Source organism: Beta vulgaris, chromosome 5 (assembly GCF_026745355.1).
Source record: "Beta vulgaris subsp. vulgaris cultivar EL10 chromosome 5, EL10.2, whole genome shotgun sequence".
Classification (NCBI taxonomy): Eukaryota; Viridiplantae; Streptophyta; class Magnoliopsida; order Caryophyllales; family Amaranthaceae; genus Beta; species Beta vulgaris.
Genome location: NC_079206.1, coordinates 39451970 through 39464460, shown reverse-complemented (window position 1 = coordinate 39464460; position 12491 = coordinate 39451970). Strand labels below are relative to the sequence as shown.

Sequence of the window (12491 nt, the reverse complement as noted above, 5' to 3'; positions counted from 1 at the left end):
GGGAACAGTTGTTCAGGAACTTGAGTTTAGGAACTTAAGGTGTGGCTCGCGAATAGAATTAGATTGTAACAAAGTTGTTTAGCCTAATCAGTGAAAGAGTTGAGTTTAAAATCCCTAGTGATCGAGGTTGTTTCTTCTTGTTGGGCCCAAGATGTTTTTCCTCGTAAACATCCCTTGTGTTCCTTTAACTTGTTTCGTTGTTCAAGTTTAAAAATTCGCAAAAAGTTAGGTTCTTTTCTACACATACAATTCAACCCGCCCCCTCTTGTATTGTTCCTTGTGAAATAACACTATAGTTGGCAAATAATCATCCCAAGATCCTCCAAAGTCTATCACACATGCTCTCAACATATCCTCTAAAGTTTGAATTGTTCTCTTTGTCTGTCCATTTGTCGCAGGGTGAAAAATTGTACTAAACTTGAGCAATGTCCTAAATGCTTGTTGTAACCTCTCCTTGAACTTGGACAAAAATCTCGAGTCTCTATCTGAAACAATATACTTTGGTACTCCATGCAGTCTCACAACCTCTCGCACATATGCACAAGCCAATTGTTGCATACTCCAAGTATCCTTCATTACTATAAACCTGGCTGACTTTGTCGAACGATCCATTATAACCCATATGGCATTATTAGCTAACTTGGTAAGTGGTAATCTCATCACAAAATCCATTGAAATAGACTTCCATTTCCATCTCGGCACTTCTAAAGGTTGCATCATTCCACCAGGTCTCATATGCTGAATCTTCATTTTCTGACACGTCAAACACTTTGTAACAAACTATGCCACTTCATGTTTCATGTTTTTCCACCAAAAATGTTGCTTTAAATCCTTATAAAGCTTATCTCCTCCAGGATGCACAAAATATGGCGTATTATGAGCTTCTTCCAAAATCTTTCTTTTTAACTCCTCATCCTTAGGCACACACCATCTTCCCTTGTACTTCACAACACCATTCTCATCGATGTCAAACTCGATGGCAACTCCATCTTCCTTTATTTTCTTAATCTTCACCATCCACTCATCACTACTTTGCTTCACTCCAATCTCATCGAATAAGGTGGGTTGCACACATAATGCATTCAATTGAGCTTCCACTTGCCCTTGCTCCATGAATTCTAAACTCATTCTCCTGAATTCTTCACACAATTATCTCTCGGATAACACCATCATGTTCTGTAACGTCCCAACCTCTAATCATCATTTTTAGGTTAATTAGAGAGTCATTAGCAGCGGAACCTGTAAGGTCAATGCGTTATCGCCGTACTTCCAGATTGGAAAGCACAAGGCTAACATAGATTCATAACTTAAACATATTATAACTTAAAGCATCATGATTATCCATAAAAAAAAATTAAAGTTGAAACTTAGCAACGTTAACTAACATAAAATCAATAGTGCTTTTAAGGAAGCTTAAAACTAAACAACTCCTCGCAGCTACGTCATCCCGTTATCATCATCAGTACCTAAAACAGAAAACAAAACGTCATGAGCCAGAGGCTCGGTAACATACTTATCTAACATCGTAAAACATGTAAAATCATTTTGTTAGCAAACAGGGAGGAGAAAAATAGTAAAACTATTTCGTAAACATGTCATTTAATCAAAAACATAAAAAATTACCATCATCCTTTATCAAGTTAATTCTTATCATATACTCCCTCCGTCCTCTATTAGTTTACCCACTTTGACTTATAACACTATTCATCTTTATTACTTTGACCATCATTTGTACGTTATACGTAAGGAAAATATAATCATGTGTGATATTGTTTGATTCGTCTCAATATGTAGTTTTGGAATATCAAATTTTATAAATTTTACAAATACATAATTAGAGATATTATTACTAAAAGTTTTATATCGATAAATGTGAAAAGTCAAAAGGGGTAAACTAATAAAGGACGGAGGGAGTATTTTTTAATTAGGTAACTTGGCTAGTACATCATAACATAAGGGACATCTCCCATTACATAACAATCAGGCGGTCACATCATAGGTGACACTTGCGGTGCCCATATCATTTAAACAGTCGGGCGGTCACAACATAGGTGACACTTGCGGTGCCCGTATCATAAAACCGTCGGGCGGTCACAACATATGTGACACTTGCGGTGCCCATATCATAAACAGTTGGGCGGTCACAAGATAGGTGACACTTGCGGTGCCCGTATCATACTACCAAGAACCATCTTTCACTATCCTTTATCATGTTTCATCTCTTTTACATATCATAATTACATCACATCATTGCAACCATAATCATGAAACATCATTAAAATCATAGTGTCATCATACTCATAGTTTCATAAACATCAAAACATTTCATATCCCACAATTCATACATCAACAACGTAGTGCGAAATACCATAAAACATCATTAGAAAGGGATTGTGGGTGTTAGCAGTAGACGTTACCTGGGATCGTAGTTACGTTTTTTTCAGAGCCGGGGGAGGCTTGTAATATTCCTTCCTTTAATTTAATAAAGAATTGAATAATGAAATTTATTACAATTTAATTAGACGTTATGTTTTACTTATACATTCTTTCATTAGGTCGTGAGATTACCTAAAAGTATTTTTAGACCTTCGAGTTATACTTAAGCATAATCAATCTTAATTTAATCTTAGAGTTTATACCATTACTGTCGAACAACTCATTATTTCCTAAATAAGCTTAGGTGTGGTTATTACTAAACTTGAATTATTATCATCATTAATCTAGTGACCACTAATATATTACAATTCTATCCCCTACTATGCTTTAGATACTAAAACTAATTATAAAAGCTTATCAAATTACTTCTCCATGATCAACCATCAATTTTCGCACGATTACTAAACTAGGTTGGTTATTAACATTATTCTAGTTATCTAAAATATTAGCATTAACCTCCTACATTAGTAGTTAATAAACTTATGAAATTATTTATACAAGTTTAGTATTCTTAATACTCTCTTACAAAAATTCAGATTATATAAACTAGGAGTTAATTAGTTTAGCATAATATTTTTAACTAATCCTCAACATAATTATTAATCCAACTAGTTAAAGGTTTAATCTAAACCAAGTGATTTTATTAAAACCAACAAAACAGTCCACTTAAGCCCAATATATCAAAGCGACAAAATTAACTTAAGTGACTTGACTACGTAAATCAGATTGTAAGCCCAACATTATGTTTAACTTAATAAATTAAACTAACATAGCCTAATAAAGCACTAAATCGGTTTCAATTAACTCCATTAGCCCAACAATTAATAAGTAGCTTAACTAACATTATAAGAAAATCGGATTTTAGCCCAACTAAGACACATGCAACAATTGAATTGAGTTGGTTTGACTAATGTAAATCAGTTTTTAGGCCCAACTTAGTTTAATAAACAAAAGGTAACAAGTGACAAGTGGGCTAACATTATATTACTTGAAATCGGAATTTTGGAGAGAAAATGAAAAGAAAGGAGGTGTTATACCTCTGCTCACTTGGAGCAAGGACGAAACCAAACAGAGCAGAAGCTCCAGCAAGCGGCGTAGGCGGCGGTACGGGAGGTAGGAGGCGGAAACCGACCAGCTTCGGCCGTTGGACTTCGGAGCTCCGGCAGCGGCGGAAAGCAGCAGCAGCGAACGAAGCACAGGGGCGTACGAAGGAAAAAGGAGAGAGAGAAAGAGAGCAGCGACGGGCTGCAGGTACAGCGTGGGTTGCCGGCAAGGAACTGGCGTAATTTCGTTGGTGAAAGGGTGGTGGTGCGCACAGTGGTGGTGACTTGATGGTGCCAAGAAGGAAGAGGAGTTAGAGGAGAGAAATTTTATGATTTTTGTGGTTTGAGTTTGTGATTCAAAGCTCATTTCTTCTGTACATTTATAGACAAGTGTTTGGAGATAAAAATGGAGGTGGTAGATGATAAATGGTGGTTCAATTAGGGCAGATTTGTAAAAACCCCAAAAATTTGAACTGTATTTTATTAAATAACGTCAACATTTTTACTTTTAAAAAAAAACGACCATTCAAATTTTGGGGTTATTACGCCACATCTATTTTCTTTCGAAAATAAATGTAAGGCTAACTAAAGTAATAGTAGAATAATAGAACTTGAAACTAGTTAGTTAAGAAATTAAATAAAACCAAATAGTCGCGCCTTAACAATCCAAAATCCTATGATAACTTAATAATAAATCCTCAAAATAAGGTAGTCTTTTATTTCACAACTAGGTGGATCTAGTACTACTTGAGCGCTCACTCTTGGAACGTAATCCCCTTTCACCAACCTGCAAAATTTAATAGAAAAGAAAAAGGGAAGAAATATACAAAAATTAGTAAAAACTAAGTAATTCCAACTCCATCCCGTAAAATAGTAATAGTTTTATTTTGAAAATAATTTCATATAGTATATAACATATTATATTATAATATATACACGTACACAGTATACAAACAATCATAAAACAGCATTAATATAATACATTATATAATTCATGCAAAGTCATCTTTAATTAAGAAAGGGGAATGGAACGCCAGTAGACCGGGACTAGTCCCAGTAACCACCTACTTCAACAGTGGGTCGTCACCCAAATAATAATCTATGGCAAATATCGTTTTACAGAATGTCCCTAGTGTGCACATCCCTCACTAATAGCCTAATGATCTCCGCAAACGCGCGCCACTAGGTCCACTATTAGGAGGAAGACAATAACAGAATAATAAAAGTTCACAACCTGTTGGTAGCCTAGTGATCAAACGGCACTAGGTTCACTACTTCACAGGGTAGCTGTTCATTACCTATGGAGGATCCAAATTCATAGGTTTCATTCCTTTTTCATATTTCCACTTTAAGTAATTAGTAAATTTTAGGACAACCAAGAACATATAATTACAACATACACCACACTATACACATACAATAACACATGATACACTTTATTTACTTTTGGTTATGAAAAGTCAAACGTCCAATATCACATTACCCATAAAGTCCGAAATCACATACATCGTTTAATCATAACTTTTCCATAATCCAATAGTCATCAACTAACATGAGTTGACGTTAATTATACCAGTACCAAGTTCCCTTAGAATAATATAATAACATTAGTTGTACAAAACCATCATAGTAAATGGTAAAGTACTTATTTATAACATTATAATAACAATATTATTACTAATATAGTCATATGGTACATATAGTAGTACTTTACACAATAATAATAAAGTTCACACAATTGCACGTTTGTAAACACGTAGCACGTAATTTTCCTATACGGGATTCTAAAGTGGATGGACATTGCGAATTACCTCGAGTGCACGTAGCGTAGCAAAAGTCGGCCTAAAATTCACCTTCTAAGTATTCTCCGTCTACAATAGCACAATAATAATTCTAATTAGTTGACTAATAAAGCGACATAAACTAAATTGTAATTACAAAAGGTTGTTAGTCTTTTAAGTTAGACAAAAGAAAAAAAAAATTAAAATAAGAAGGGAAACATAGCTGTACTCGTATAAGAGACAAGAGCAAGGTTTCCTTTTGTTTTTTTTTTATGATATTAAAAGCAATTGGGTTGTAACCCATTATACCAAAGTTATTGACTTTGCAAAACATATTTGTATATCATGAAGGAATATAACTGAGAGAAGAAATGAAGGGAAAGGAAGCAGAGAAGAGGAACAAGAAGTAAGCTGGAGCTAGATTGGCATTCCGACAACCAGAGCACGACGCCGATTTGGGTCGCCAGAACTCCGGTGTCTTTGGTGGGTTCATTTAGGTCAGCATTTTCTCTCTCTATATTTCTTTTTTTTTGCTTAACAGATTGAATTCGCGAGACATTCAGAGTATATATATGGATGTAGAGAAAAAGAATGGTATTGTGTGTGTCAATGTATGGCGAATTTCGGCGGTTTGTACTGTTGATGGGTTGCTTACATATTCAAGACTGTTTTTTTTGTTATTGTAGCCGTGAAATTGGAGTTCAGATTACAAAGGAAGGAGAAGAGGGAGAACATTACCAGTTAGCAAGAGAAGAGATGTGTGCTGAGTGATGTGAATTAGAGGAGTGTATATAGGATGGAGGAATGGGAGGTGAAGAGGAGGAAGATGGATCAGATTGGGAAGATCAAACAACTCATCTTTTTTTTTTGTATTCCATCAGTAACGGAAGTTGCTGATCAATTCTAGAAGGTCCGTTGAATTTACTTGGCTAATTGGAAGACTAAGAGCTTGGATTTAATTTGAGAAATTGTTAGAATGCTCCATACTCTGTCGTATGAACTTGAATGAAATGGAGAGGTAGTGTTTCTTTTTTTTTTTTTTTTTTGCAGATTATACTTAATGCTTTAATATAGCTAAGAAAATCAACATACATAGTTTTTTTTTTTGTCGATGACTTCATAAATAAATAAATAAATAAATATATATATATAATATATATATATATATAATATATATATATATATATATATATATATATTATATTATATATTATATATATATATATATATATATATCAACAAATTAAAATGGATAATTTGAAATTATTAGAGTTTTAAGAAAGAAAAAAAGTCAATGTAAATAAATTATTTGTGTAAAATAATTATTTCAAACTCGTTAAAAATTCGGGATATTACAAGATTAGTGTAGGGAACAAAGAGGGAGTAGATGGGGATGGGTGGTCGGTTGACCGTGAGTTTTCTTAGGGGAGGTTTTGCCTCCCTTTTCTTTCTTTCTTTCTTTTTTGAATTTTGGGTGGTTTCCTTTTTGTTGTAATATAGGTTACTCACTTAGTTGTTATTAGTAATCTTACTCCTCAATTACAATATTTCATAGAATTAGTTTATTTATTTAAAAGCTCAAAAATAAATATATCATAGTTAGACTTACTTAACTAAAACAATTACTAAGTGAACGATTTAACTTTCTTAATTATTTATTAAACATGTTTAAATTTTTTGGGATATTACATGTTCATTGTATGACTAGTCTTCCTACTCAACGCATCAACAACTTTATTCGCTTAACCTTCATGATACAATATCTCCCAATCATAATCCTTAATGAGTTCAAGCCATCTCCTTTGTCTCATGTTCAACTCCTTCTGAGTAAATATATACTTCATACTTTTATGATCAGTGAAAATCTTACATGACACACCATACAAATAATGCCTTTAAATCTTCAATGCAAATACTACAACAGCTAACTCTAAATCATGATTAGGGTAATTCTGTTCGTAAGGCTTAAGTTGTCTTGAAGCATATGCTACCACCTTACCATGTTGCATCAATACACATCACAACCCATTCTTAGAAGCGTCACTATACACCTCAAAACCTTCTAATCCAGATGGTAACGTCAAAACTGGTGCTGAAGTAAGTCTTTACTTCAATTCCTGGAAAGCTTTCTCACACTTCTCATCCCACTATACAAACCTCCTATAGTAGCCAGCAAGTCCTACGAAACTTCTAATCTCAGTCACATTACTAGGTCTCCCCCATTCTGTTACGGCTTGTATCTTTGATGGACCTACAACAACACCTTTTTTCGAAATCACATGACCTGAAAATGCTACTTTCTCAAGCTAAAACTCACATTTTGATAACTTAGCATACAACTTTTTCTCTCAAAGTATCTCCAAAACTTTCCTTAAATAACCTTCATGCTCTTCTTTGTCCTTCGAATACACCAATATATCATCTATAAACTCCACCACAAATCTATCTAAATAAGCCTGAAAAGTCCTATTCGTAAGGTCCATAAATACTACAGGTGCATTAGTAAGTCCAAATGACATCACTGTGAACTCATAATGCCCATACCTCGTACGAAACATTGTCTTTGGTATATCTTCCTTTGTAATTCTCAATTGGTGATACCCAGACCTCAAATAAATCTTAGAGCAAATTCCAACACCCTTAAGTTGATCAAATAAATCCTCAATCCTAGGCAATGGGTACTTATTCTTTATTGTGACATTATTCAACTATTTGTAATCAAAACACAACCTCAAGCGTGGAACCTAACCACATTACGTCCGGATGTTGATACAAAAAAAAATAAGTACCCATTGTTATTTGTAATCTTTGTCCAGATGTGAAACACCGCCATCAAAAAAATTTCATTTCCTCGGTGGAGGAAATGAAATTTTGAAATATTACCAAGTGTGGTGGCCGAAAAAAAACACTAACCACATTACGTCCGGATGTTGATGGCGGTGTTGACGGTTCTTCGTCGGACATTGTCATGGTGGTGGTTGGTCGTGGTAGTGGTGGCTCCGCTGATGGTGAAGTTGGCTCCCGATGGTGGGGCTAAAGTTGACCCCGGGTAGTGGTGCTCTCGGGTGGTGGTGGTATTCAAGTACACCTAGGAAATAGTTGTGGTGCTCTGGTGGTGGTGGTGCTCACAAGTGGTGGTGGTGTTCAAGTACGCCCAGGAAATGGTGGTGGTGTTCAAGTACGCCCAGGAAATGGTGGTGGTACTCAAGTTCGTGATGGTGGTGGTGGTGCTTAAGTTTATGGTGGTGGTGGTGGTCGAGTGGTGGTGGGCCAAGTGACAAACTAAGGGAAGTGAGTGAGAGTGGATGAGAAGTGAGAGAGGAAGATTGGATGAGTAGAGTGAAGTGGGAGGGGCAAGGGGGCAATATAAAGAAAAAATACGGGCGATTTTTAGTGACTACGGACGACAAATAGCGATAAAGAATGCTTGTGCCTTCTAATGAACGTACAAAGTGATAAGTCAAAGTGATAAGTCTTGATGTTTGTTTTTACAGTTTTTAGCAGATTTGTGTGAAAATGGTTTGAATATATATTTGCCTTTGTGCGATGGAGCCTAATGTAATCACATATCATGTAATCTTTGTTTGCTCAATGGTTGTTGTTTGGGCCCAATCTTGCCTGGTGGGCCATTGCCTGGTCCAAGGCCTAAAGACCTCCTGCCAGCATGGAAGTCCCCCAGTGGGACCCACTTGCCTTAAATTCCGTACCTACGTGGCAGGGACAACTTTCACACATTTCAACACCTATAAATAGTGGGCAGATCCCCATTTATTGAGGTAAGGAATCCTAGGCAATCCACTTCACAAATCCCAATTAATTCATATCAACTGACTTGATCGTCGGAGGGGCGATCATAGATTCATCCCCGGGGTAGTCTAACCCTCGTTTTGTGCAGGTCTCCTAGCCGTCTCCGAGTATCCGGCCATCCATAATCCCGATCTCGATCCATCCCGCATAATACAAGTTTTTACCCGAAACAGGTTGGCGCCGTCTGTGGGGACATGGAACTAGAAGCCATGGCTGTCACCCGAAGAGACCGAAGGAGACCGAGTCTAGCAATAAAGTTTAGAGTCTAGTTCAGTAATAGTTGTCTGCAGATTATATATGTTTATATTATTATTTATCCGTGCAAGTTACTTTTGTAGTATCATGTTTAGGATTGTTTATGCCTGATATGTAGTACTCAGCTTTGCTGATTACGTGCTTGTTGTGTGTGTGATCATGGCTTTGCCTATTGATCCTGTGGTGATCCTTCGGGGGAGCAGAGTCGAGAAAGCATTGACATTACAGGTTCGCAGATGCATCTTTGGGAATCTGGAATGGAGAGACTCATTGTATTACTAGTATTATTTAAGTTGCTTTCGTAGGAACTTGTGTTTTCAGACATTAGTTTTAGTTAGTGTGTTTTAGTTTTAGACATTGTTATTGGTTTCATAAGTTTTAATAAAGTTGGTTTTAGTAAGTTGTTTTCCGCTGCAAAATTCGGAGTAAGCCGAAACGTTATCACACGGGCGATAATGCCTGGGTAATTCTCTAAGGTTTATTATAAAAGTATTTTCTAGAAAGAGAGAATTATCGGGGTGTTACACCCTCAAACACCGAAAGGCGTACAAGCACCGAATAGCATATAACATCGAAGGACATAAAATAAGAGAAAGAGATGAGAAAAAAATGAATCTTCAATTCCATCAAAGAACAAAGTACATCCTAAAAGCCACTAAGGGCTTGGCTGAAAATGAATCTTCATTTCTACCAAAAGTAACCTAAACTGCCTCGCAGGGCGCTGATAAATACAAAATCAAAAGATATCAAAAAGGCCTAAAAAGCAAGAAACTAAGCAGAGCTGCTCGAGGAGTCGCTCTCCGAGGTCTCAGAGACTACCTCGTCGTCGCCACTATCAGAGGAACTGTCACTCGAGGCCACCCGGTCGCTCGAGCTCTCTGGGACCACCTCATCGTCAGCAATGGGTCCTCCGGGAGCTAGGGGGTTCTCGACCTGATGAGGCTCCCCTCCCATAAATTCGTCCATGTCGATGGCATCATCCACCTCGAGCGTGGGGTCGGCCTCACCACCCTCGCGGAAAGTTGCCTCAGCAGAAATATTGTACTTTGCCTCGACTGGAGACCAGCTCGCTTGGGGATACACCTTCCAGAAGGCAGTCTGGAGCCTATCCACCGCCTCTCGAGCAGCTACTTCGGACGCCTCCAAGCCCATATCCACCGCGAATTCTAGCCCAGCTTTCGAGGTCTTCCATTCCTCAATGATCTCATCTCGCTGGCACAGGACACAGTTTCTTTGGCTCGTCAAGTCCTTGATCCTCTGCTCGAAGGCGGCCTTTTTCGTGGCCCAGAGTGCCCTCTCCGCCTTGAAGCCCTTGTTCGGTTCCTCGATCTCCTTGGCCTGCTCCTCAGCCAGCTCAGTTTTCTCCTTCAAACCCGCTCGAAGCTTGCGGAAGCCAGCAGTGTGTCGATGGCTCATCACCGCCATATGGATCGAGTGCTGAAGAAAAATAAGTGTTAGCAACATCACAAAAATAGAAGCTCAGGAAACAAGCGAATGTTCTAACTTACGTCAATCCAGGATGAGTGAACTTGTTAGACCTCCTCCTCCTCAAAGAGGCTGCGGATCAGCTTCAGGTCTGGCTTCGAGATAAACCTCTTAACCACCGTGTCGAAGAGGTAAGCCTTCTCAAGAGTAGACTTCTGTGTGAAATCCAAGTATCATCCTCGGATTCTACCGCCTTCCTCTTCTTCGAGAGATGGAATTCTTCCTCTCGAACTAGGGAAACATCTTCCGTCCCTGGTATCTCGACCGCCTTCCCCTTGCACTTTGAAGTGTCCTTCGTTGGTCAGGGAATATCCTTCGAAGCCACCTCTCTCCTCTCGACCTCCCCCTGAGGAGTAACGACAGCGGACTTGGTGGGAGGATGGACCTTCGGCCTCTTTGAAGGATCCTGAAAAAGACGAAGGGTTAGGGAATAATAAGCATACGAAACACGACCATTCATAAGCAAAAGTTACCTTTGGGGCTCGAGGGCCTTTGTTGTCGCCCTTCGACAGCTTCATCTTGAGCTGCTCTTGGACCCTCTGATTGGTGGTCAGTCGCTTTTGCATCTCCTCGTTCAATTCCTGGCGAGCAATAACTGCAAAAATAACGAGACAAGTTAAGAGAAACTTGAAAAAGAGGATAATGGTCGAGTGCCTTAAACATACAAAAGTCCCTACCCTGGGGATAGGCTGGGCTCAACCCTAGTGCCGACAGAAAATGTTCATTGCTCAGGTCATCTGCGGCAGGATTCCAAAACTCAGGGACCTGCTTCTTATCACCCCTCTCGAGGATAGTGAGACATTGGCAGTAAATGGCTACCTAGCCTCATCCTCCGACATCCGAGGTACAAACCTGTTCAACCATACATTAGGCCCCTCGAGTAGAGGGACCACGGGGAAATCCCATTATTCGGCTCGATACACATACATAAACTCAGTACGAAAAAACTGCTGGTTTGTAGGCATAGCACCCACGATCTTGTAAGGATGTCGAACCTGTAAGCTCCACCAGCCTTCCCCGTTCGGACCTACGGACGTGGCGACCAACTTCATCATATTCCTCCATAAAACCAAGGAGGGTGGGACATCCATCATCCTACATACTGCCAGGAACCCAACCATTGAGCCCACTCTGTTGGGCATAAGCTGGCATAAGGCCAGACCATAAGATGATAGTACCTCGACTATAAAGGGGTGTAGAGGAAACCTCAACCCGAGCTCGAGGTGCGCCTTGTACAAAGCTATGCTGCCCGTTGGAGGGGTGCAGACAGTTTCGATAGGCTCCGGTATATAAAGGGCATAGGGGTGCTTGATGAAGTAGGAGCTCTCGAGGAACCGGAGATTTCCCGATATGAAATCCATCAAAGGCCCCCGTAGGTGGAAGTGGGCTATCCCTCGAGGTAGAGTCCCTACATTCTCACTCCTACCACTCGTGCTCGCGGTGAGAGAATCAACCTCACTGCTTCCTTCCATCACTCGAATAACCTGGTTATCGAGAAGATTATCTAAGTAACTCTTAACGGCACGGGGTCGAGCAATGGTAACAGAGTGGGGGGTTGTCTAGTTCACCCTCCCACCAGAGAGCACGGATGTACCGTTGCTCGAATATGGTAGGGCGTCGAGGACCTGGGCAGGGTCCAGGCACTCGAAGGCCGCGGACACCACCGGAATCCCTCCGATTAGGA

The 12491-nt window shown here is 39.1% G+C and overlaps 1 protein-coding gene across 1 annotated transcript; it reads right to left on the bottom strand.

The window, feature by feature from the left end:
- Window positions 1-9872: 9872 nt before the first annotated feature.
- LOC125493986 (uncharacterized) lies at window positions 9873-12491 on the bottom strand. Its single transcript, XM_057394835.1, has 4 exons — window positions 11485-12491; window positions 11281-11402; window positions 10831-11213; window positions 9873-10759 (listed from the first exon to the last, which is right to left on the bottom strand). The coding sequence occupies exon 4, from the start codon at window positions 10745-10747 to the stop codon at window positions 10094-10096; it is 654 nt and encodes a 217-aa protein (XP_057250818.1). The 5' UTR covers window positions 10748-10759; window positions 10831-11213; window positions 11281-11402; window positions 11485-12491; the 3' UTR covers window positions 9873-10093.